Source organism: Salmo salar, chromosome ssa25, assembly GCF_905237065.1.
Source record: "Salmo salar chromosome ssa25, Ssal_v3.1, whole genome shotgun sequence".
NCBI lineage: Eukaryota > Metazoa > Chordata > Actinopteri > Salmoniformes > Salmonidae > Salmo > Salmo salar.
The window spans coordinates 7,599,926-7,620,970 of NC_059466.1; the positions used below are offsets into that span (position 1 = coordinate 7,599,926).

A 21,045-nucleotide genomic window follows, 5' to 3' on the forward strand; every position below is an offset into this window, starting at 1 on the left:
GTAAGAAGTTTTAGGTTGTAGTTATTATAGGACTATTTCTCTCTATACCATTTGTATTTCATATACCTTTGACTATTGGATGTTCTTATAGGCACTATGTATTGCCAGCCTAATCTCGGGCATTGATAGGCTTGAAGTCATAAACAGCGCAATGCTTGAAGCACAGCGAAGAGCGGTTGGCAAATGCAGGAAGGTGCTGTTTGAATGAATGCTTACGAGCCTGCTGCTGCCTACCACCGCTCAGTCAGACTGTTCTGTCAAATTATAGACTTAATTATAATATAATAACGCACAGAAATACGAGCCTTAGGTCATTAATATGGTCAAATCCGGAAACTATCATTTTGAAAACAAAACGTGTATTCTTTCAGTGAAATACGGAACCGTTCCGTATTTTATCTAACGGGTGGCATCCTTAAGTCTAAATGTTGCTCTTACATTGCACAGCCATCAATGTTATGTCATAATTATGTACAATTCTGGCAAATTAATTACGGTCTTTGTTAGGAATAAATGGTCTTCACGCAATTCGCAACGAGCCAGGCGGCCCAAACTGCTGCATATACCCCGACTCTGATTGCACAGAACGCAAGAGAAGTGACACAATTTCCCTAGTTAAAAGAAATTCATGTTAGCAGGCAATACTAACTAAATATGCAGGTTTAAAAGTATATATACTTGTGTATTGATTTTAAGAAAGGCATTGATGTTTATGGTTAGGTACACATTGGTGCAACGACAGTGCTTTTTTTCGCTAATGTGCTTGTTAAATCACCCGTTTGGCGAAGTAGGCTGTGATTCAATGATAAATTAACAGGCACCGCATCGATTATATGCAACGCAGGACAAGCTAGATAAACTAGTAATATCATCAACCATGTGTAGTTAACTAGTGATTATGTTAAGATTGATTGTTTTTTATAAGATAAGTTTAATGCTAGCTAGCACCTTACCTTGGCTCCTTGCTGCACTCGCATAACAGGTAGTCAGCCTGCCACGCAGTCTCCTCGTGGTGCAATGTAATCGGCCAAAATCGGTGTCCAAAAATGCCGATTACCGATTGTTATGAAAACTTGAAATCGGCCCTGACTAATCGGTCGACCTCTAGTTGAGACCACATCGTGCGATCACGTCGGCAGTCCAGTCGTGTTGGATTAGTGAGGCTCCGTGTCGACAATAAAGGGTCCAGGCCAATTGGCAAAGGAGGTAATTGTAGCCCTAGAATTAGTTGGTATATGGGCCTAGCTCGAGGCTAGCTGGTCCTTGCTTCGGGGCAGAGGCGTTAGCTAGCAGTAGCCAGTTGTTTGCAGCTAGCTAGGAGTAATGATCCAGAGCGGCAGTAATCCGGTGATATGGTAGAGAAAAGCAGTTCGATATGCTCGGAGTTGATATCGCGCTGTGCAGACTGGCAGGTGATTGTCCGAGCTAAAGCAGGCTGATTCCGGGGGAAAAAAGGCGAGGACTGCTAGCCGTGGCTAACAAAGACTAGTAGCTAGTTAGCTGGCTAGCTCCTGATGGAAGTTCCAGTTATAAGGATTAAAAATAACAGATCTGTACCACATTGGGTGAGGTGGGTTGCAGGAATCCGGTGATATGGTAGAGAGAAGCAGTCCGATATGTTCTGGGTTGATATCGCGCTGTGCAGACTGGCAGGTGATTGTCCGAGCTAAGGCTGGCTGATTCCGGGGGAAAAAAGGCGTGGACAGCTAGCCGTGTCTTACGAAGACTAGTAGCTAGTTAGCTAGCTAGTTCCTGATGGAAGTTCCAGTTATAAGGAATAAAAATAGAAGATCCGTTACACATTGGGTGAGGCGGGTTGCTGGAAAGTATATTTAGTTTGTAGATAGAAGTGAGATTAAGATATATACGAAAAAAGACCAGCTATTTACAAGGGGCCATCTTGGATGGTGATCCAAGATGATGGTGATCTTTAGCTGTTTTACATTCAACAACATCAGCACTAAGTAGGCTATGTTTAGGCTACTTTAAAGCCTGTCAAGCCTAATACCTAGTTTTACATTAAACACACTTAAAGTGATACTTTGAGATTTTGGCAATGAAGCCCTTTATCTACTTCCACAGAGTCAGATTAACTCATGGATACTCTTTATGCATGCATTCAGTATGAAAGAAGTTGGAGGTAATTATGCAAGCCAATGCTAACTAGCATTAGCGCAATGACTGGTAATAGTATGTTAACAGCTAGCTGTTACCATAGACTGCCAGTCATTGCTCTAATGATAGTTAGCAATTGCACTAACTCTAGTTAGCAACTTCTTTTAAACTGTACACAGAGATTTAAAAATGGTATCCACAAATTATCCCTTTAATCAGAGTTGACTTAAACTGTTAAAATGAGTGCTATTGTTCATAGGGAGGTGAAATGAGGTCCAGGTTCACAGGTCAATTGAAGGGATGCTTAAATCCATAATCTACACACTGCCCTCTTTTGCTAATCAGATTACTTAACTCCAATAGTAAATCTAGTCTGTTCAGAGGTCATCTTGTGTTGATATCCATGAGCTTGGTCAACCCTAATCCTCACATGGGGGGACAGCCACTGTTCAGAGATGTGGCGGATGAATGTCAGGGATGATGGTCCCATAAGCAAAAAAATTGAAATTAAAAGGAAATTTCATCCTGGCTCTGCCATGGCACATAGTCATTACTATATTAACAACATTACGTTTTTTATCATAAACATCAAGATTATCGAAACCACAAGCTAGAACGAGCACATTTTCATTTCACTAGTAGAAAGTTTTGTTTTTTGCTGTATTCAGCTGCTAAACAACATTTTTTTTTAAATGTTACCTTTATTTAACTAGGCAAGTCAGTTGGGAACAAATTCTTATTTACAATGACGGCCTACCGGGGAACAGTGGGTTAACTGCCTTTTTCAGGGGCAGAACGACAGATTTTTACCTTGTCAGCTCCGGGCTTCAATCCAGCAACCTTTCGGTTACTGGCTCCAACGCTCTAACCACTAGGCTACCTGCCACCCCCATTCATAGTGAATGCAGATACCGCCCTGCTAGGTAGATGGGGGAGTGCCCACAACCTTGAATAACTTGAATTACTTCTAACGACCAACATACAGTGATCTCAGAACTTCTCTAGGCAAGATTTTTTTTGAAAACATTTGTTTTTCATCATGCCTGTGTGGTGTTCTGTCTGACTGTGCTAATAACAAACAAGTGCGAAAATGAGTTCCAGTGCCTTCGGAAAGTGGTGAGACCCCTTCACTTTTTCTAAATTTTGTTAGGTTAGAGCCTTATTCTAAAATGTATTAAATAGATTTTTTTCCTCATCAATCTATACACAATACTCCATAATTACAAAGCAATAGCAGGTTTTGAAACATTTTTGCTAATCTATTAAAAATAAACTCAAATATTAAATTTACATAAGTATTCAGTCCCTTTACTCAGTACTTTGTTGAAGCACCTTTTGGCAGCGATTACAGCCTTGAGTCTTCTCGGGTATGAATCTACAAGCTTGGCACACCTGTATTTGGGGAGTTTCTCCTATTCTTCTCTGCAGATCCTCTCAAGCTCTGGATGGGGAACGTCACTGCACAGCTATTTTCAGGTCACTCCTGAGAAGTTCGATCGGGTGTGCTCAGGGTCGAACTTTCGCCCCAGTTTGAAGTCCTGAGCGCTCTGGAGCAGGTTTTCATCAAGGATCTCTTTGTACTTTGCTCCGTTCATCTTTGCCTCAATCCTGACTAGTCTCCCAGTCCCTGTCGCTGAAAAACATCCCCAGAGCAATGCTGCCACCACCATGCTGTAGGGATGGTGCCAGGTTTCATCCAGACGTGGTGCTTGGCATTCAGGCCAAAGAGTTCAATCTTAGTTTCATCAGACCAGAGAATCTTATTTCTTATGGTCTGAGAGTACTTTAGGTGCTTTTTGGCAAACTCCAGAAGGGCTGTCATGTGCCTTTTACTGAGAAGTGGCTTCTGTCTGGCCACTCTGCCATAAAGGCCTGATTGGTGGAGTGCTGCAGAGATGGTTGTCCTTCTGGAAGGTTCTCCCATCTCCACAGACGAACTCTGTATCTCTGTCAGAGTGACCATTGTGTTCTTGGTCACCACCATGACCAAGGCCCTTCTCCCCCGAATGCTCAGTTTGGCCAGGCAACCAGCTCTAGGAAGAGTCTTGGTTGTTCCAAACTTCTTCTATCCCATTTAGGACGCCATTGAAAATAAGAATTTGTTCTTAACTGACTTGCCTAGTTAAATAAAGGTTAAATAAATAAGAAACATTTAAAAGAATAATGTGCTTAGATTGATCAGGGGAGAAAACAATTGAATCAATGTTAGAATAAGGCTGTAACGTAACAAAATGAAGAAAACGTCAAAGGGTCTGAGTACTTTCCCGAATGCACTGTAAACTACACTATTTAATGCTAACTCAAAAAGAGAACTGGGTATTCAACAAGAATGTTATATGGTAAAAGTAACATACACAAATACAGTATGAATAATGTAGTATAGTTCAGTGTGTAGAAAAGTGTAGCTACAGATTGTTACACCAGATAATGTGATTTAACCGAATATTTTTGGTATCCATTACTGGGAGTTACAGGATAGGTAATGCTCGGTGTAGCACAGAGAATTTTCGACCAGCCTTAGCTTAGGGATACCGTCTTTGTGCTCGATTCTGGGACCACGAGTCTCAAAATGTCTGTGTCTAGTTGCAGGGGGTCCTTTTTGAATTTAGAAAATGCTCCGTCATTAAAATAAATATTTGTTTTGCTCCATGAAGTAATCCAACAAAGGCTAAGCCACCATCTTGTCTATTTCAAGCCTTCTCTCGTTGATTGAGACAGTTGGGTGTCTAAACGAAGACAGCATCACTAAGGTTGGTTGAAAATCCTCTGTGCTATACTAAACAGTACCCATCCTGTAACTTCCAGTAATGGATACTGAAATTTTTTGGTTAAATCACATTATCTGGTTTAATAATCTATAGCTAAAAGAACTGGTGATCAGCAGATGATGGGAGAAGTAGTCATGATGAAATTGACATTCACAAAGAAACATGCAGTAAGAAAAAACAGTAATCAGTGTCGTAAAGTTCAAGGAATACTTCTATAGCTGTGGGAGTGGTCATTATCAAACTGCCATTCTCTTGAGTCATCTTCTGCTTGAAATACAGTATAATGTCCAATCCACCGTGAGGGAAACAGTTCTGCTACAATGACACACACAGGCAAAGGAATTATTTCTCTATCTGGAATTCACTCCTGGAAGAAGCCCAGGCACCACATGGTTTTGGCTATAAGACAAACAAATATAATGAATTATACTCTATTGTACAGTTTGAACGACAGTTGAACTGTGCCAGCATAACATCAACATTAGGGTTGAACATGTGCACAGGCACAGATATTACATTTAGAACAATATCTAGCCTAATAGAAAGAAATATGGCGTAACCCTCAACCTTTGCACAGTGACCAGACTGTACAAATGTGCCTAGGTAGGCAGACGGACATGGCTGTAGCTAGATACTATCAGGCATGCTTAGGCAAATATATTTATAGTAAAACCAGATTCAGTTTGAGATTTACAACAGTAAAGTGTAATTATTGTTTCTCCTCTTAGCTAGCTAGCTGGATAGCCAATTGTTATTTACATCTGTTAGGATTCCAATCTTGCGTCATGCCTATAAATTTGTGAGATTGAAACGCATCAACGGTCATAACCAATGTCAACCTTTGTCAATTATGTTACATAGCTAACTAGTAAAATTATTTACAGCTGCTAATGTTACACGTTTGCTAACAAGTTAGCAGTCGCCAGACTAACTAGCTAGCCAACTCCAGTCATGTGGTAACGTTTGCTGGTAAACTTAGCTTTGTGTCTGGTTGTTACATTTTGGCTTGCTGTTTACAATAGAGCTCCGATTGTTAAACCTCTTCTATGTTTAGTCATAGATATGGCTACCTGTAGTTGTTTAGCTAACTTAGCTATCTAGCTAGACTAGATGGCTACCTACCTAGCTAGCTACCTAAGTTAGCAAACAGACAATTTTATTTCCCCCTACTGTAACACAGTACTATGTTAGCCAGCAATACACAATATGAGTTTCAGTAGATAAACTAAAGTTAGCTAGTTGACTTGCAGGAAAAAGTACTTAGCTAGCCATCGTATTTGTCATCTGCCCTCTTGGTGCGGGCATTGGTTGTAACTGAGCTTCTATCTAAATCCAGCTCTGTTTCAAAACCTCTTCGCTATATTCCGGTTGAAATGTGTGGTTGAATGTCACCATGTAGCTAATAGAACATCAAGTGCTCCATTGTCGAATTTGTGTTGTTGAGGAATCGCAAAAATGCCCGCCGTAGTGGAGTGACGGGGCCAGAGCATCGCTGAAAGACGTCCAATGGCTCTATCAATCAAGGACAACCATATCTACACTCACAAAATTGTATAGTGCGATCAGTATAACATAGAGCTTTCATGAAACTACACAAAGCAGGACCCCCCCCATCATCATCAATACATCGGAAGCCGTCAGAGTGTACATCATTCAGCGAGCGAAGCCCAGACCTGCCATCCTTCTTGGCAATTATGTGACCTACAAACGCCTTGGACATGATGAAGATAAGCCAGTTAATTTCCCCTTTTAAGGTTAAAGGTTGAGGTCATCGCTAGCTGGCCACCTTGAAAATGACACGCACATGGTGTTCTGTAGGATTAGGGTTGGGCCTATCTCGTGTACATGGCAATTATGTCCATTCTACAATAACCATTTAGTGACACTAGTTACACACCCCTATCAATAGTCAAGCTATTCATTTGATCCAGTCGAACATCGCTTGAGGGCTGTTACTGCATAGCCCTGACCTACGTCTCCTCCCTTGCCCAACTTCAGGTTATTTTACATTTTTAAAAATCTTATCCCTAAGTGTTAATCTTCTCACAGCTTTCTAATCGGTCTATGACCTCTTATGTCCTCTCACCAGCTCGCTCCCTGGGTTCGGTGGCTCTGAGGAAGGCTGAGGCCCTGGAAGGAGGGGTCCACCTCAACGTGTTCACCATCGACTTCAACGAGGAGCTTGTGGCCCTGTATGGAGGCAGCCTGCGCCGGCAGACCCACTTCCTACACGAGAGCATCAAGGCCATCCTGCGCCTCTACAAGGTATATTATATAAGAAAATATTGTATGAGCTCTCTCAAAAACATCAGATATATAAATGCTAACTAAAAATCGCTAACAACTGACTTACACCCAAGCCCAAATCAACCCCTAGGCACTTGTCTGAGAGGGCAGGTGGAGTTTTTGCCGTATTGCTTATACTATCCAATCCTCTCAGATAAACACAAGTGCCTAGGGGCTAAGGATGAATTTGGGATTGGGCATTAGACTGATAAACCAAACCCCACACCTACCTCTTTCTCCGCAGGACCATGAAGCCCCTCCTCATAGTGTGGTGTTGGTGGGTCACTCCATGGGGGGAGTGGTGGCCCGAGCCCTTTTCACCCTGCCCCGCTTCAGCCCTCGCCTTGTCAGCCTCATCATCACCCAGGCCTCCCCTCACCAGGCCCCCGTGCTGTCCCTCGACACACACCTACTGGGTATGGAACACACACACTAGGGCTTACAAAGTATAGTAACCCCCAGCACTGTAATCTGTCTGTATTACTGTCTTCTCTCGTTTCTGCTCTGTGTGTGTAGAGTTCTACTCTGCTGTGAGACAGCGCTGGGTGGGTCGAGCAGAAGACCTGCGCAATGTGACTGTTCTCTCCGTGGGGGGTGGTTACCGTGACTACCAGGTGCGCTCCGGCCTCACGGCCCTGCCCTGCCCCCAGGATGACCCAAGCAAGCTGTCTCTGGTGGTAATACCCTGGTGGCAAAATTGTCCACTCAAAAGCTTTATATCGATAAGATATACTTTATTGTCTATTAACTTACTGAGAACAGAAATGTGTATTTTTATGTTCCCAACCCGAGACACACACACACACACACACACACACACACACACACACACACACACACACACACCCCCAAGAGGCTGGAAGCAATGGGTCAGCTGCAGTTCAGTGCCCCTAACCACTAGGCTACCTGCCGCCCCATTAGTTAGCCACATGCCAAAAACAATATACACTGAGTATACTAAACATTAGGAAGACCTTCCTAATATTAAGTTTCACCCCTCCCCTTGCCCTCAGAACAGCATCAATTCATAGGGGCATGGACTCTACAAGGTGTCGAAAGCGTTCCACAGGGATGCTGGCCCATGTTGACTCCAATGCTTCCCACAGCTGTATCACGTTGGCTGGATGTCCTTTGGGTGTTGGACCATTCTTGATACACACGGAAAACTGTTGAGCGTGGAAAAACCCAGCAGCGTTGCAGTTCTTGACGATGCGCCTGGCAACTACTACCATACCCAATTCAAAGGCACTTAAATCTTTTGTCTTTCCCACTCACCCTCTGAGTGGCACCATACACAATCTAGGCTTAAAAATCATTCTTTAACCTGTCTCCTCCCCTTCAGCTACAGGGATTTGAAATGGATTTAACAAGTGACATAAGGGATCATAACTTTCACCTGGTCTGTCAGTTTTTTTTATGCTTAGTGTACGTTTCATTCAGATAGCCCAGATTAATTTAGACCGCCCCAAGTCCTTCAGCCTTGCATTCAATTTCAAACTGATAGTGTTAATATACTTTTCTTTTATGAAGGTTACTGCTGTTCCTAGGACCTGGGTGTCCACGGACCACCTGTCCATTGTTTGGTAAGTAGAGGAATTCAATTTAGAGCTTGCTTGATGTAATCTCCAGACCCTCTTACATAAATATGCAAGTCATTTGCTTATCGTGTTTGTTTTCCAGGTGCAAAGAACTGGTTCTGGCCACTGTGCGGGCATTCTTTGACCTCATTGAACCTGAAACGGGACAGGTGAGTATCACACTGGCTCACTAGACTGGAAACCAGGCTGGGCCTCCTTGACTGATCTCAAAAACACAGGATAGGCAACATTTTGGATGTCATTTGGGAATTTGCTTCCAACTATCCAGTTATTTCGCATCAGGAGCTAGATTTCAATCCAATTGGTGACAGATATTCATTCAAATATTTGTGTTTTTTCGACCAAAAAGACACAATCTGTGCGTAATTAAGTATTGCACAAAAATTATTTTTTCCTTTAAGTTCTCATGAACTGAATAAAAACCAAAGTTCAATGCATTTCCATTTCATTTTCAACTCTACCAATAGTTTTGTAACAAACTGTTAAATAGCAAATGTGCCTACTTTTGTCTTGGCACGTGCGCTCTAGACAACAACAGCTTGCATATACAGTGCGGGTAGGCTAGTCTACATGATGAGATTATTATGGGTGCATTTTTATTTGTCAAACAGCAGTCAAGCATCGACCATCATGTCACCAAAATAAGACCCTCGATATATATTGGAAAGGAGCATTAAACTCATCTCTGTGCACTTTCATGACCCTGTGAAGTTCATCATAACTTATTTCATCTTTAGTCTAATAAACTGCATGGTTTCCCGAGTCTTAATGGGAGGACCACACACCATATCATTGCGTGACTCCACGTTTACTTCGATAGGATGGTTATTATATCTATATTTGCACATGGTGTTTCCACCACCATTTCTCACACCATCATTTCTCACACCGTGTCAAACGAACAAATTATGTCTGCATTTATAAAAAGTTACCAAAACGTCCTATTTTTTTCCTATTATTATTATTATTATTATTATTATTTCTTTTTTTTTATACGGTATGACTTTACTCACATAACTGGATGGAAACGGGGTTATAGCAGATGAAGGAAAGAGACCAAGTCAAAGCCTATGCAGACTAGATGTACACCAGGATTGTGGCTCAATTAATCTTAGTGTGTCGCTTACTTCCCTAATTGATCTGAAAAGAGTTTGATAGGAGAAATAATTAGTCTAGAATCTTGCCCGGTCTTTTCAACTCTTAAGTGGCCATGAAGGAAAGAAAATTGGAACACTGTCTGTCTGTCCATTTGAAGTTGCTAAGTACTGTGTATTGATGTCTTTTTTTTTTACCAGTTTTCAGACGATCCAGAGAGGAGAATGGCCATTCTGAACCATCATTTTATCAGACACCCTGTACGTGTGCTGGGTGAGCAGCTAGAGACGCCCGTTTCCCTCTCAGGTCAGTGGGTTACAGTGCTATAGTGTGTTTTGTAGTAGGGCCGAATGGTGTGACTGCATGTCACTTTTTAGGCTATGTGTCCTTTACAGAACATATGTATTACTGGGTGTGTGATCACTCTCCTATTTATCACATTCTCCAGGGTCTCCTAAAACGTGGAGCGAGGTGAACACACTCCGTCTGGCGTACAGTGCTCCCAAAGTAAGCCTGCACCATTACCACCAGGGCTGAGGTCCATTTTGGCCCATAGACCCTTCACATAGCTCCTATCACTTTGGTCTTCACAGACCTAAAATAACTAGATAGGTGTAATTAAGTCTTCTAGTAGGCTAAATTGCGCTTCTAGACCCAGAAGGAGCTGGGCCTTGATCATAGATGCGTACATAATTTACAGATCCATGCCTTCTGAAAATATGGCTCGGAGTTATTGTTTCTTTGCTCTCTGCAGGAAGGACAAGCTAAGTATTTCCTGTTTGCCCTCTCCAGTCGCAGGAGAGCCTACAGCCACTTCTACTGTCGCAGCAACAACCTGGTGAGACTGAGATGGCAGCTCTGCTGCTTTAATGGGATTCAAACCAGTATACAATATATGCTCTTATGATAACACTGGTGCTTCCCACTGGTTATGAATCTGCCACCATTTGTAAGAGATTTTTGATATGTAAGACTAATGAAGTGAGTAAGTCTGCAAGTTGAGAACACAGTAATAGGTGAATCTTGCAAGCAGAAGACTGTATTTTGTGAGACTACCGAGCCAATGTTTGTATTCTCTCCAACAGGAAATGACTAGCTGGGTTTACGGTTGTACACAGATGAACGGATCCATGTGGTGAGTAAGGGTGTGGATAAGTTGGGATCCTTAACGTTAAAGAAAAATGTTTTTGTTGGTCCCTGCACCCCACAAAATTAAAATCACAGGGCAGTTATCACAAAACTTTATCTTATGTGTTATAGCCCAACTAGACGGTAGGCTATAAAGGCCTGGAGGAAGCTGTGTAATTTAAATAAAACCTGAGAGCAAAAGGCGAACTTTAGGCTACTTTGGTGAATTTGCAAGGCATGCGTGACAAGACATTGCAAGGTACAGATTACCAATACATTCTTTCTGCCTGCCGCCTTCTCTTTCCCTCGCGCTGGCTTGCCTGCTCTTGCTCTTCGTTAATGATATGAGTGTGTATTCAGTCTGTTTTTATTTAACCTTTATTTAACTAGGCAAGTCAATTAAGAAAAAAGTCTACCCGGCCAAACCCTAACCCGGACAACGCTGGGCCAATTGTGCGCCGCCCTATGGGACTCCCAATCACGGCCGGCTGTGATACAGCCTGGAATCGAACCAGGGTCTGTAGTGACACCTCTAGCACTGAGATGCAGTGCCTTAGAACACTGCGCCACTCTGGAACCCTGTTGCGTGTAGAATATCCTAGCCTATTCATTGATGATAGGCCCTGCTTTACTGAAGTTGCGAGACATTGCAAGCCAAGAATTTAAGATACAGCATTCAATTGCGAGATACAGCTTTTGATTGCCGATAGATAGGCCTTGTGCACGTCTCTGACTTTGTCTGCCTGGTTGCCGACCTGCCTATACTGTGTCCATCCCCTCTCTTCGTCCCTCGCTAGCTCGCTATGAAAGACGCGAGTGTTGTTTTCTCGGATACTGAATACTGAATCTTGATACTCAGAAATGGGAGTTGACGGGCAAGGAGCCGAGGAATCAATTATTTTGGGTCGGCTCTTCACCACTATGGCAGAGAAAGACAAGCAACACCAGATAAGTTAAATGGGAAGGAAATGCGAACTTTGCGAGGTGGAATTGAGGTACAGTAACGGTAGTAAAGATTCCATGCTTCAACATCTGAAAGGGACGCACCGTGAGACCCAAACTGCTGCTGGCAGCAGCGCAGCTGCATTGTGAATTCACGTGTCATTTTATGAATATTTCTTATCGTTTTAACGCAAAACTGATAAAATGACTGTTTAAACGTTATTTTGATTTTTTTTTTTCCATTTGTCACATCCCTAGTGGTGAGTACTGACTGGCCATGTCAGACGTGCACTCTTTTCATTTGTCTCTCTCTTTCTCCTCCTTCATTCGCCTTTATCTCTGCTTCAGCTTACTGCTTGCTCTTTCTGACATCTGACGGACCATTCTTTCTCTCTCTCCATGCTCCTTCTCATCTTCTTTTCTCCCTTCGTTGCCATCTCTGACTGCACTCTTCTTTCCCCAGTGTGCAGGCAGTGGATCTGTCTTTTGGAACAGAACTTCTCCCAGCTTACAAGGTAATCATTAACTTCCCATATTTACACCATCACTAAATATTAGGGGTTAGTCAGTTATTTGAAGTCAAAAGTGTTTGTGTCAATGTACTGTCTGCTGTTTCTCTGTTTTTCATTTCTCTGTTTCTTGTGTTGTGAAATGCACTTTAAATAAATTGGGACATGACTTGACACTGCACTCAAACCGTGTTGACCAAAATAAATAAGTATATATAATAATTAAGTGTATATCAAAATAAATCCTCACAACTGTTGCTTCACTGGTCTCTGTCTGTCCCTCTTACCCCAGGTTCTGACTCTGAGCCTCAGTGAGCTGTCCTCTGTCTCTCACCTCATTGTGGTTGCCTCCAACCTCAACGGTAGACAGGTACATTGTGTGCTCTCTTTTCTTTATAACCCAAAGCATTCTTTCATTCTTAAAAACAACTTTAGATTTTGATAGCACTTATGTGCCCTAGTTATTAACAAATAGATACAAGTAGAGAAACACTATTTTCCAGAAGGCGTAGTGACAATATAAGTAAATCAACTATATTTATTTCAGTGGTAGCGCCATTCCATATTTATAAATGTGAAGAGAAGTAGAGAAACTCTTGAAGTACCCTTCAATGTGTGTATCTTTTCTACTCTGTGTCCCACAGTTCACAGTGGAGTGTGAGTGGCAGAGACAGGAGTCTCAGACCATCTCTGTGCCAGTACCACACGTTCTCTCCTTCGGTGAGTCCTCCTTTTCTCTAATTCCTCCCTGTAGAAACAATTATATTTGCAGTCTGGTTTGTCTGAAAACATTTATTTTGCAAGAGCTAGTTAGTTAGGTATACTGAATTTGTTGACGTTTCTCATTCGGTGAGCAACACTTGCTCCCAACGGTTGAACTCTGTGGGTCCTCGCTCGTTCAGGCATGAGTGTTAGTGACGTCACTCTCAACTCCACCGGACTTCGGCACACCATTGAGCTGCAGCACTTTCATCAGGTAAGTCCCTCTGAATTGTATATTTCTATAATAAGTTTGGTTAAGTAATTATCCACTACTTGCAGTCAGTACATTCTATCAGGAGGTTGAACATCTTACATACAGTACTGGCAGAACAAGACAGGTATTTGGTCTTATACTTTCTGACCACTGTATCCTCAGGTCTATCAGGCTTTCAGAATTTCAGTCGTAAGCCACTGCAAAGTAACCAAAGCAGGTAAGCAGATGTCTACAGTTTTGCAGCAGCACATTTTTATCAACTGATGGGGTGCGTGTTTGTGCGAGTTTAGTTAACAGCTGCTCCTAATCATCTTTAATTTATGATTTTGGTAATGGTTCAAAATGCAAAGTACCAGTAATGTTGGATTGAATGTCCTTGTCTCTATGTACAGACAGACTGCCCAATGTCTACATAATGAAGGTGCCATGGTTTAGGGAGGACTCCGTTACCACGTCCAGGCAAGATCTTACCACCTGTCCGTCCATCTGTTTGTCTGTCCAATCCTATGACATTTGGCTATTTTTAAATCTAATGTATTTACCAGTAACCCAATGGAAAACTGTTATTTATTTTGTCTATCCCTGCATCTCTCTCAGTATTCCCTCTGTAACAGAGATATCGGGAATGCTCCACACGAGTAGTCCTGACAACTCCGCTGGTGTCCTGTTGCAGCTCCACACTGCCCCCAACTGCCACTATAAGGTACTGCCCACAGAATGAAATGGGATCGTTTTGTTTTTCCTGTTATCTCAACTTGGTATTGCCCATTTAATGTGAGGCATTAAACCATGATACAGGCTTCAAGCTGAATCACGTTTGGTTTTTAATTAAAAAAACTTTAATAAATTTCCCTTTTTCCTCTAAGACTGGCTGAATCTCTCTCTTTCTCATCTCTCCCTCTCCAGGTATCTGTGAGAACATCATTTCCTAGAGTGCTTGGACAGGTAAGACCTGTACTCTGTTGTGCTCAGCTCTCACCCTTACATACAGAGTTATGAGCATTGTAGTAGCCCTGGGTAATTTAGCCTTGTGTGAAATGGAGGCAAGTTAGCTTAATTCAAACACACCAATATGACTAATTAGCTAACACATTTTCTACCCTGCTGTCCTTCCAGGTGCTGAGGTTCTGTGGGCCCGTGTTGCCGGTGTACGTGGCTGTAGCGCTCCTACTGGCCTGTGGGGGGCAGATGTCCTCTGTCGTGAGGATGGGGCGCCCCCTACAGATGAGCCATGCCGTGGCCAGATCCCTGCAGCCCCACAAGGTGGACCTTCCCGTCTACCTGCTGCATCTGCTGCTCAGGTAGACCTATTATTCCATCAAGCATGTATGTGTGTGCAACAGTGGAGGCTGCTGAGTGGAGGACTGCTCATAATAATGGCTGGACAGAGCGAATGGAATGGCATCAAACGCATGGACACAGACACACTGTGAAAGACCACTCGTATTACGACACCACACCACACCATACAAAGTCCCTTTATCCTCCTTCATCCCTCTATCTGTATCCAGGTATAGCTGGTTCCAGGATGGTTGGTCCGCTCTTCATCTCCCGCCGTTAGATGCTCTCCCCGCCACCTCCCCAGATGGTACGACACAGGAGGGGTTGCCCCTAAACGAAGACTGGCCACGCCTCCTGTCCCCCCTGCTGTATGTTTTGGGAGCAGCCATGGCCTTCTGGGGCAGCGTGCTGCTTCGCCTCTTTCTAAGGCTGCTTTCGTTGCTATTGGCCCCGCTTCACAGGTAATGAATGCCCGCTCCCCTCATGCATTCGATTGAACTACATGGAATTGGAATTAGTTGAGTGTGTGTGTGGGTGTCTGCTTTCAGGCCCTCTGTGTCTCGGGACTGCGGCACCCTGCATAGGCGTACTCAGCTGCTCCTCATCCTGTGTCTGAGCGTGTTAGGATGGGCTTCCTGTGGAGCCCTGTCAATCACAGCCACCTTCCTGCTGCATCTCTACCGAGTGAGTCTAGGGGCCCAGTTAAATACTTACTCATTGAACTTGTTAGTTTCCCTGTGGTTTACTGATGTATGCCTATGTTTCTGTCCAGGTCCTGAGGCTACAGATGACAGAGAGGTCTCTGAGTCATATGCTGAACCTGGTAAGATTCAGAATTATTGCCCGCTCTAAAATGACCTCTCTAAAATATTCACATATTGATTATAATCACAACTACCCTTCCAGGTGCCCGAGAAACAAACAGACAAAGACAACGGAACTGGAAACAAAGAGAGAGGCACTGGGGAAAAAGAGAGAGGCACTGGGGAAAAAGAGAGAGGCACTGGGGAAAAAGAGAGAGGCACTGGGGAAAAAGAGAGAGGCACTGGGGAAAAAGAGAGAGGCACTGGGGAAAAAGAGAGAGGCACTGGGGAAAAAGAGAGAGGCACCGGGAACAGTGAGGTCCTGGACAGCAAACCTAAAGAATGTAACGGCGCACCCCTGCTGTCGGACTCAGTACTGCAGGATGTGAGAGATGACCTGCAGCTGCACGTCAGCCTGTCTGCTCTCCTCACTCTACCAGTCATGCTCTGTGCCCCATCACTGATCCACTGGACCCGCAACCTCAGGTACTAGAGTGTGTGTCAAGCCCTTACCTTGTCCACCCTCTTCTTCCCTAACTCTACCGTGTGTGTGTCCATGTGTAGAACTGTGATTTTCCTCCTTCCTTTAATTGCCTTTTTTCTTTGCAGATATTCTGTTGCTCGTTTGGATCCTGACCCTTGCTGGCCCCACTCCGTGCCTCTCTTCATCGCCTCTCTGCTGCTCATCAACTGTAACACACTCACTCTCAGCTACAGGTGCTTGTATTATACTTCTCTGTCTGTCTCACATGCGTGCACACACACATCTTTCATGTCCGTCTTCACTCCTGTCCTTTCACCCAGGTGTGTGTGTGTGTATTTTAACTTGTCTATTACGCTCTTATGTTTCAGTAAAACCCTGCCTATCACATCCCGCCTGGTGTTGCCTCTCTCCGTTGCCATGGTGACTTTCTCCCCACTCCATCTATACCGTGTAAACTACTTTGTGTCTGCAGCCCTGGTTCCGCTGGCTGTTTCCTGTCTCTTCTGAGTTCTGCTGGTACCTGCGCTAGGCCTATCACTCAGCAGACTCACAGATCCGGGTCAGGTCCCCAAACTGGTCAAAGCTAGTCTGGCCTGGGATTGCGCTCCCCTTTCAGGCCCTGAAGGGGGCGACGATGGCGACCCTACAGCAGAGCCATAGACATACATAGTTTGCGAAACTGTCCGCCATGTTGTCTCCAAGTGTTCCAAGCTTTTGGTGCCAACATGGCTACCATTGGAATTCCCAGTCTTAACCAAGTTTGCCTTACTCTGTATATATATGGCTCTGTCTTCAAGGAGCATGACACGATTACTCCTTCATAACAAATGTCACGCCTGATACTTGTGGTTCTCAACAGGATATTGCTCTCATCGTTTTTCATACAACTGTAATTTAACCTATTTTAGTACAGTATAATTGTGGTAATAGTGAGTATGAGGGGATTTGTTTCGTGTTTATTGGATTCTGTTTATTGGCCCTAAACGTCTTGGCCTGTCTTATTGGTAAATTTGATTGAACACACTCATGAAGCTAGCTACCTTTACTCTGTCATTAGTAAGATGTCAAATGTTGTAATTAGGGTTGCAAAACTACCTGTAATTTACCATTATAAAATATGATTAAAAAAAAGACATTTTACATGCTATGAAAATTATTAAAATCCTTAAACTTTTCAAAAGTCTGGTAGTTTACTGGTCAATTTTGAAAGTTACTGGTAACATTCCCTCCCTTTGCAACCTTAGTTACAATATTGTCATGCAGCTAGCTGTACTGTATGCAAGATGACCGTGGCTAACTCGCTTGCTTGGCTAGCTATTGTAACTGCACAGGACATGTTCCGTCATGCTTTTGACAGTGTAAAGATTTGAAAGGTTTTACAAGGAAGCGTTGGCTTAAACTCTATCACACCCTCAAACCTTCTTCAGCTGCTATCTTATGTTGCTATCATCCTGTTCAAAACACAGATGATGCATTTTTGAAAGTGGAGCTCCTAACTACATAACCTGTTCTTAGCCAAGTATGGTCATTTATTATGCAGTATGTGGCCATAGCTATGAATGTTATTGGTTAGTCTCAATCTAAAGTGACCGGGTCCTGACTACCTAAGATATCACGAGGAATGGATGACCCTGCGCACCATAGCTTAATTTAGTTGTGCAATGTTGTAGGAAGGTTATATGGAGTTGGATGCTATTCCACATCAGATCACTAGGGGGATAACTTGACGTTGTATCTATGTCGTAACATAACTACTTGAGCAGTTTTTCTGTGCATCTCTATGGAGGGAGTCCAGGTTGATGTTATCCATACTAGAGTATATTAGATCTGATATTACCTTGCAAACAGGCCTATCATGTGACTTTGATATTCTGTTACAAGCTACTGTCTATTTCTGATTTAACAAAATGTCCTCCGCTTGAAGAGCTAGCTTTAAAGGGATCTTTGGCTTTTTTATTGATGTCGTTAAGAGGCCATGGCCCCTATTATTTACTAGAAGATTCGTTACTTACTTGGAAAACATCAGCACTTGGTATTTCCATTTGCCTTAATCAGTTACCTCACATTTTTCCAAACTGGATTTTCTAAAGACACATAGCTCTTGCATTGAAATACAGTTGACAAACTGACATCGGCTTGGTATCCACAAGGCAAATACACGTATAAGTGTGTATTACCATCACTGTAGTAATGAAAGCACAGGGTTGTAGATATTCAGGATCAGATGAAGGAGCCCTATTGCCACCGATACATGGAGGCACCTGAGATGGTGCCTTTTAGACTGTTTCACCCTCTACCGTTTGCTAATTCAAGGTGTGTGTGTTTGCGTAAAACCCTATCAGCCATAGCTCTACTCCAATGTACAACACAGTGGATTGTGTTAGTGGTGTTTTTTTGACAATTGTTTTGTAAGAATTAACCAATAGTGTGTGTGTGTGTGTGCGTGTACTTTTGATGCTCACCAGCACCCCTTGACCCCAACTCTGTTGGCATCCCTTGGACAAAGCAGCTAGTGCCTTTCTGCCGATTTGCCCCTCCACGCATTCACTCTCCTATCTGCCTGTCAATCAAGACACTTCCCTAGTATAGGGCATAAGATTGTGACATAGACCAGCATCTCTGACAAGTGACTAATCTGGTCATCTGAGTGCAACAGTAGTGAGCATAACTCTTGCTTGTAGCTGTCTTAACACTTTCATTTGCAAGACAGAACAGATTTCAAATACAGAATGGTTACATGGAATGGAACAGGTTATGTTGGTGTGTGTTAAATTATTTGACAAAGCCACAATGTTGTTATGTCAAGGTAAAGGCAGCTTGGTTCTTGTACAGTGTTACAACTTTTCAAGCTCAAGAAGACAGGCTATGAATTAAACACCTTTGTCCATCCTAGCTAGCTTCAATTTAAAGAGACCAAACCCACTCCAGCACAAACACACACGCATATACTACACTCTCTCCCCGACGACACCCCTGTGTCACCTGCACTGTGAATGTACCTGTTTGTTTGTTTGTATGTGTGTGCATAAGTATGTAAGACTTTAGTGTGGGTGCTTTGTGTGTACTAAACTATAGTATGTCAATGTGGTGCAGTTTTAGTGCTTTGAAACGTACATATTCTGCCTCATTCCAAATGTGAATCGTGACCAGATTTATATAGATGAAACTTTGTGGTAAAACTAGTAGAAATGGGCATATGTTTTCTATGAATATGATAGATTTTTTTTTTTCTTTTTTTATTGGTGTTCACTGTGACCGTGCCGTGATTTCTGAAGTGAGATTGACACCTCAGCAACTACTCATGTTCTAACGTAACCAACCAGAGTGAAGCTGTCACTACAAGCATATCTCAATTTATATGTGTTTTGTTTAGCTTTTTATGCTCTTTGAGATTATTTTTATGTAATGAAAAGCACTACACAAGTTAAATAAATAATAATTATATGGGATATTGTTCCTTGAACCCTGAAATGCCTAATGTTTGCATTCATAGCTGTTAGGATTGTAATGTTAGCAGTCATAACCTTTTTTATTATTAAAATCTGTTATTGCAACTGTAAGTGGTCATAACAGTTGTTTGTTATTAAAAGCAGACATAATTCGCATTATGATTGCCTGAAAATGTATATGCTCACGTTAACAGAGTAATGTAGTAGATGGTGGCTGCTTGTGGAATGATGAAGGATTATACCAAGGATATAGCTGATGATTTTAAGGAAAGTGTCTCCAAATTGTACATATTGTGTGTCTAATGAAGTGAATTGCTGTTGCTTCGTGCTGTTGTAGCTTTACTGTTGCAACTAGGATACTAGACAGACTTCAACTCCACAGCGACCCCACCCCCCCACCCCAGTACTTTCTTCTTTGATTCACATCCAATGACAAAATACTTACATGTAAATATCCCAACATACATATTCAACTAGAGTGGTGGATTTTGTTCAGCAACTGTAAAGTCCAGATGAATGCTAAAAAAAAAAGTGTTCCCAAACTGTCGGTTTCACGCTGATCGTCATGTTATTGATGCGGTCTCTTGCCGTTTCTGTCCCAGGTGACTTTAAACCTATAACCTCCTATCTCTAACTGGTCCTCATTGTGTGACGATGGTCTCTTGCTGACCTTTGCTGAACAAGAAATATTCCAAAAATGAAATTGGACCTTGCCCTGAGTGAATGTTTGGAGTTTGTTTCTACAATTAGATTATAGGTCAAGTGACAAGGACCGGCATACTCAATTCTCAGGTTTTAGCATTGTCGCAACAAAAAAAAGATTGCTTTGGTGTTTTTTTTTATATTGGAAACATTTTTTATCTAATGTTATTATAACTGAGATTTGTGCAATTTGTTAGCATTATTGCTGTTCAAATAAAGTTGTGAGAAGAAATGGCAACCACAGGTGTCTTACACTTTTGTACCTCATTTGCTCTTTTTTCTGTTGTTAATCAACTGCTTATTTAGAGAATGAGGTCAATTAACGGACTTACAATAGATGGGTTGGTTGTTTTAGCTTCTGCACAACTATGGGCAAAACAGACAGGGTTGGCATAGATTATTGAAAACAAAGTTGCACAATGAGCACCTGAGTTACAGTTCATATAAGGAAATCAGTCAATTGAAATAAATCCATTAGGCCCTAATCTATGGATTTCACATGACTGGGCAGGGGCGCAGCCATGGGTGAGCTAGGCCCAGCCAATCAGAATGAGTTTTGGCTCTCATGAGGACTGCCCGAGTTAACTCTGCTGCAGAGGATACATTGATCTGAGGTTACCAGCCTCAGAAATTGCAGCCCAAATAAATGCTTCACAGAGTTCAAGTAAGACACATCTCAACATAAACTTTTCAGAGGGGACTGTGGGACCTTCATGGTCGAATTACTGCAAAGAAACCACTACTAAAGGACACCAATAAGAAGAACAGACTTGCTTCGGCCAAGAAACACGAGCAATTGACATTATACCGTTGGAAATCTGTCCTTTGGTCTGATGAGTCCAAATTTGAGATTTTTGGTTCAAACTCCGTGTCTTTGTGAGATGCAGAGTAGGTGAACGGATGATCTCC

The 21,045-nt window shown here is 42.6% G+C and overlaps 1 protein-coding gene across 2 annotated transcripts in view; it reads left to right on the top strand.

Moving 5' to 3' along the window:
• The window catches only part of pgap1 (post-GPI attachment to proteins inositol deacylase 1), a 55,048-nt gene extending 34,674 nt beyond the window's left edge, over positions 1–20,374 (top strand). For both annotated transcript variants that reach the window (XM_014172969.2, XM_014172968.2), the window contains exons 3-26: positions 6,973–7,148; positions 7,414–7,585; positions 7,686–7,846; positions 8,700–8,752; positions 8,850–8,916; positions 10,063–10,168; positions 10,311–10,369; positions 10,617–10,700; positions 10,948–10,997; positions 12,396–12,447; positions 12,734–12,811; positions 13,086–13,161; positions 13,344–13,417; positions 13,580–13,634; positions 13,810–13,876; positions 14,015–14,120; positions 14,324–14,362; positions 14,534–14,718; positions 14,929–15,159; positions 15,247–15,382; positions 15,471–15,521; positions 15,605–15,987; positions 16,111–16,218; positions 16,354–20,374. In XM_014172969.2, coding sequence (XP_014028444.2) covers positions 6,973–7,148; positions 7,414–7,585; positions 7,686–7,846; positions 8,700–8,752; positions 8,850–8,916; positions 10,063–10,168; positions 10,311–10,369; positions 10,617–10,700; positions 10,948–10,997; positions 12,396–12,447; positions 12,734–12,811; positions 13,086–13,161; positions 13,344–13,417; positions 13,580–13,634; positions 13,810–13,876; positions 14,015–14,120; positions 14,324–14,362; positions 14,534–14,718; positions 14,929–15,159; positions 15,247–15,382; positions 15,471–15,521; positions 15,605–15,987; positions 16,111–16,218; positions 16,354–16,492 — 2,708 coding nt within the window. In that variant the 3' untranslated portion in view covers positions 16,493–20,374. The remainder of the gene's footprint in view (positions 1–6,972; positions 7,149–7,413; positions 7,586–7,685; positions 7,847–8,699; positions 8,753–8,849; positions 8,917–10,062; positions 10,169–10,310; positions 10,370–10,616; positions 10,701–10,947; positions 10,998–12,395; positions 12,448–12,733; positions 12,812–13,085; positions 13,162–13,343; positions 13,418–13,579; positions 13,635–13,809; positions 13,877–14,014; positions 14,121–14,323; positions 14,363–14,533; positions 14,719–14,928; positions 15,160–15,246; positions 15,383–15,470; positions 15,522–15,604; positions 15,988–16,110; positions 16,219–16,353) is intronic.
• Positions 20,375–21,045: the final 671 nt, after the last annotated feature.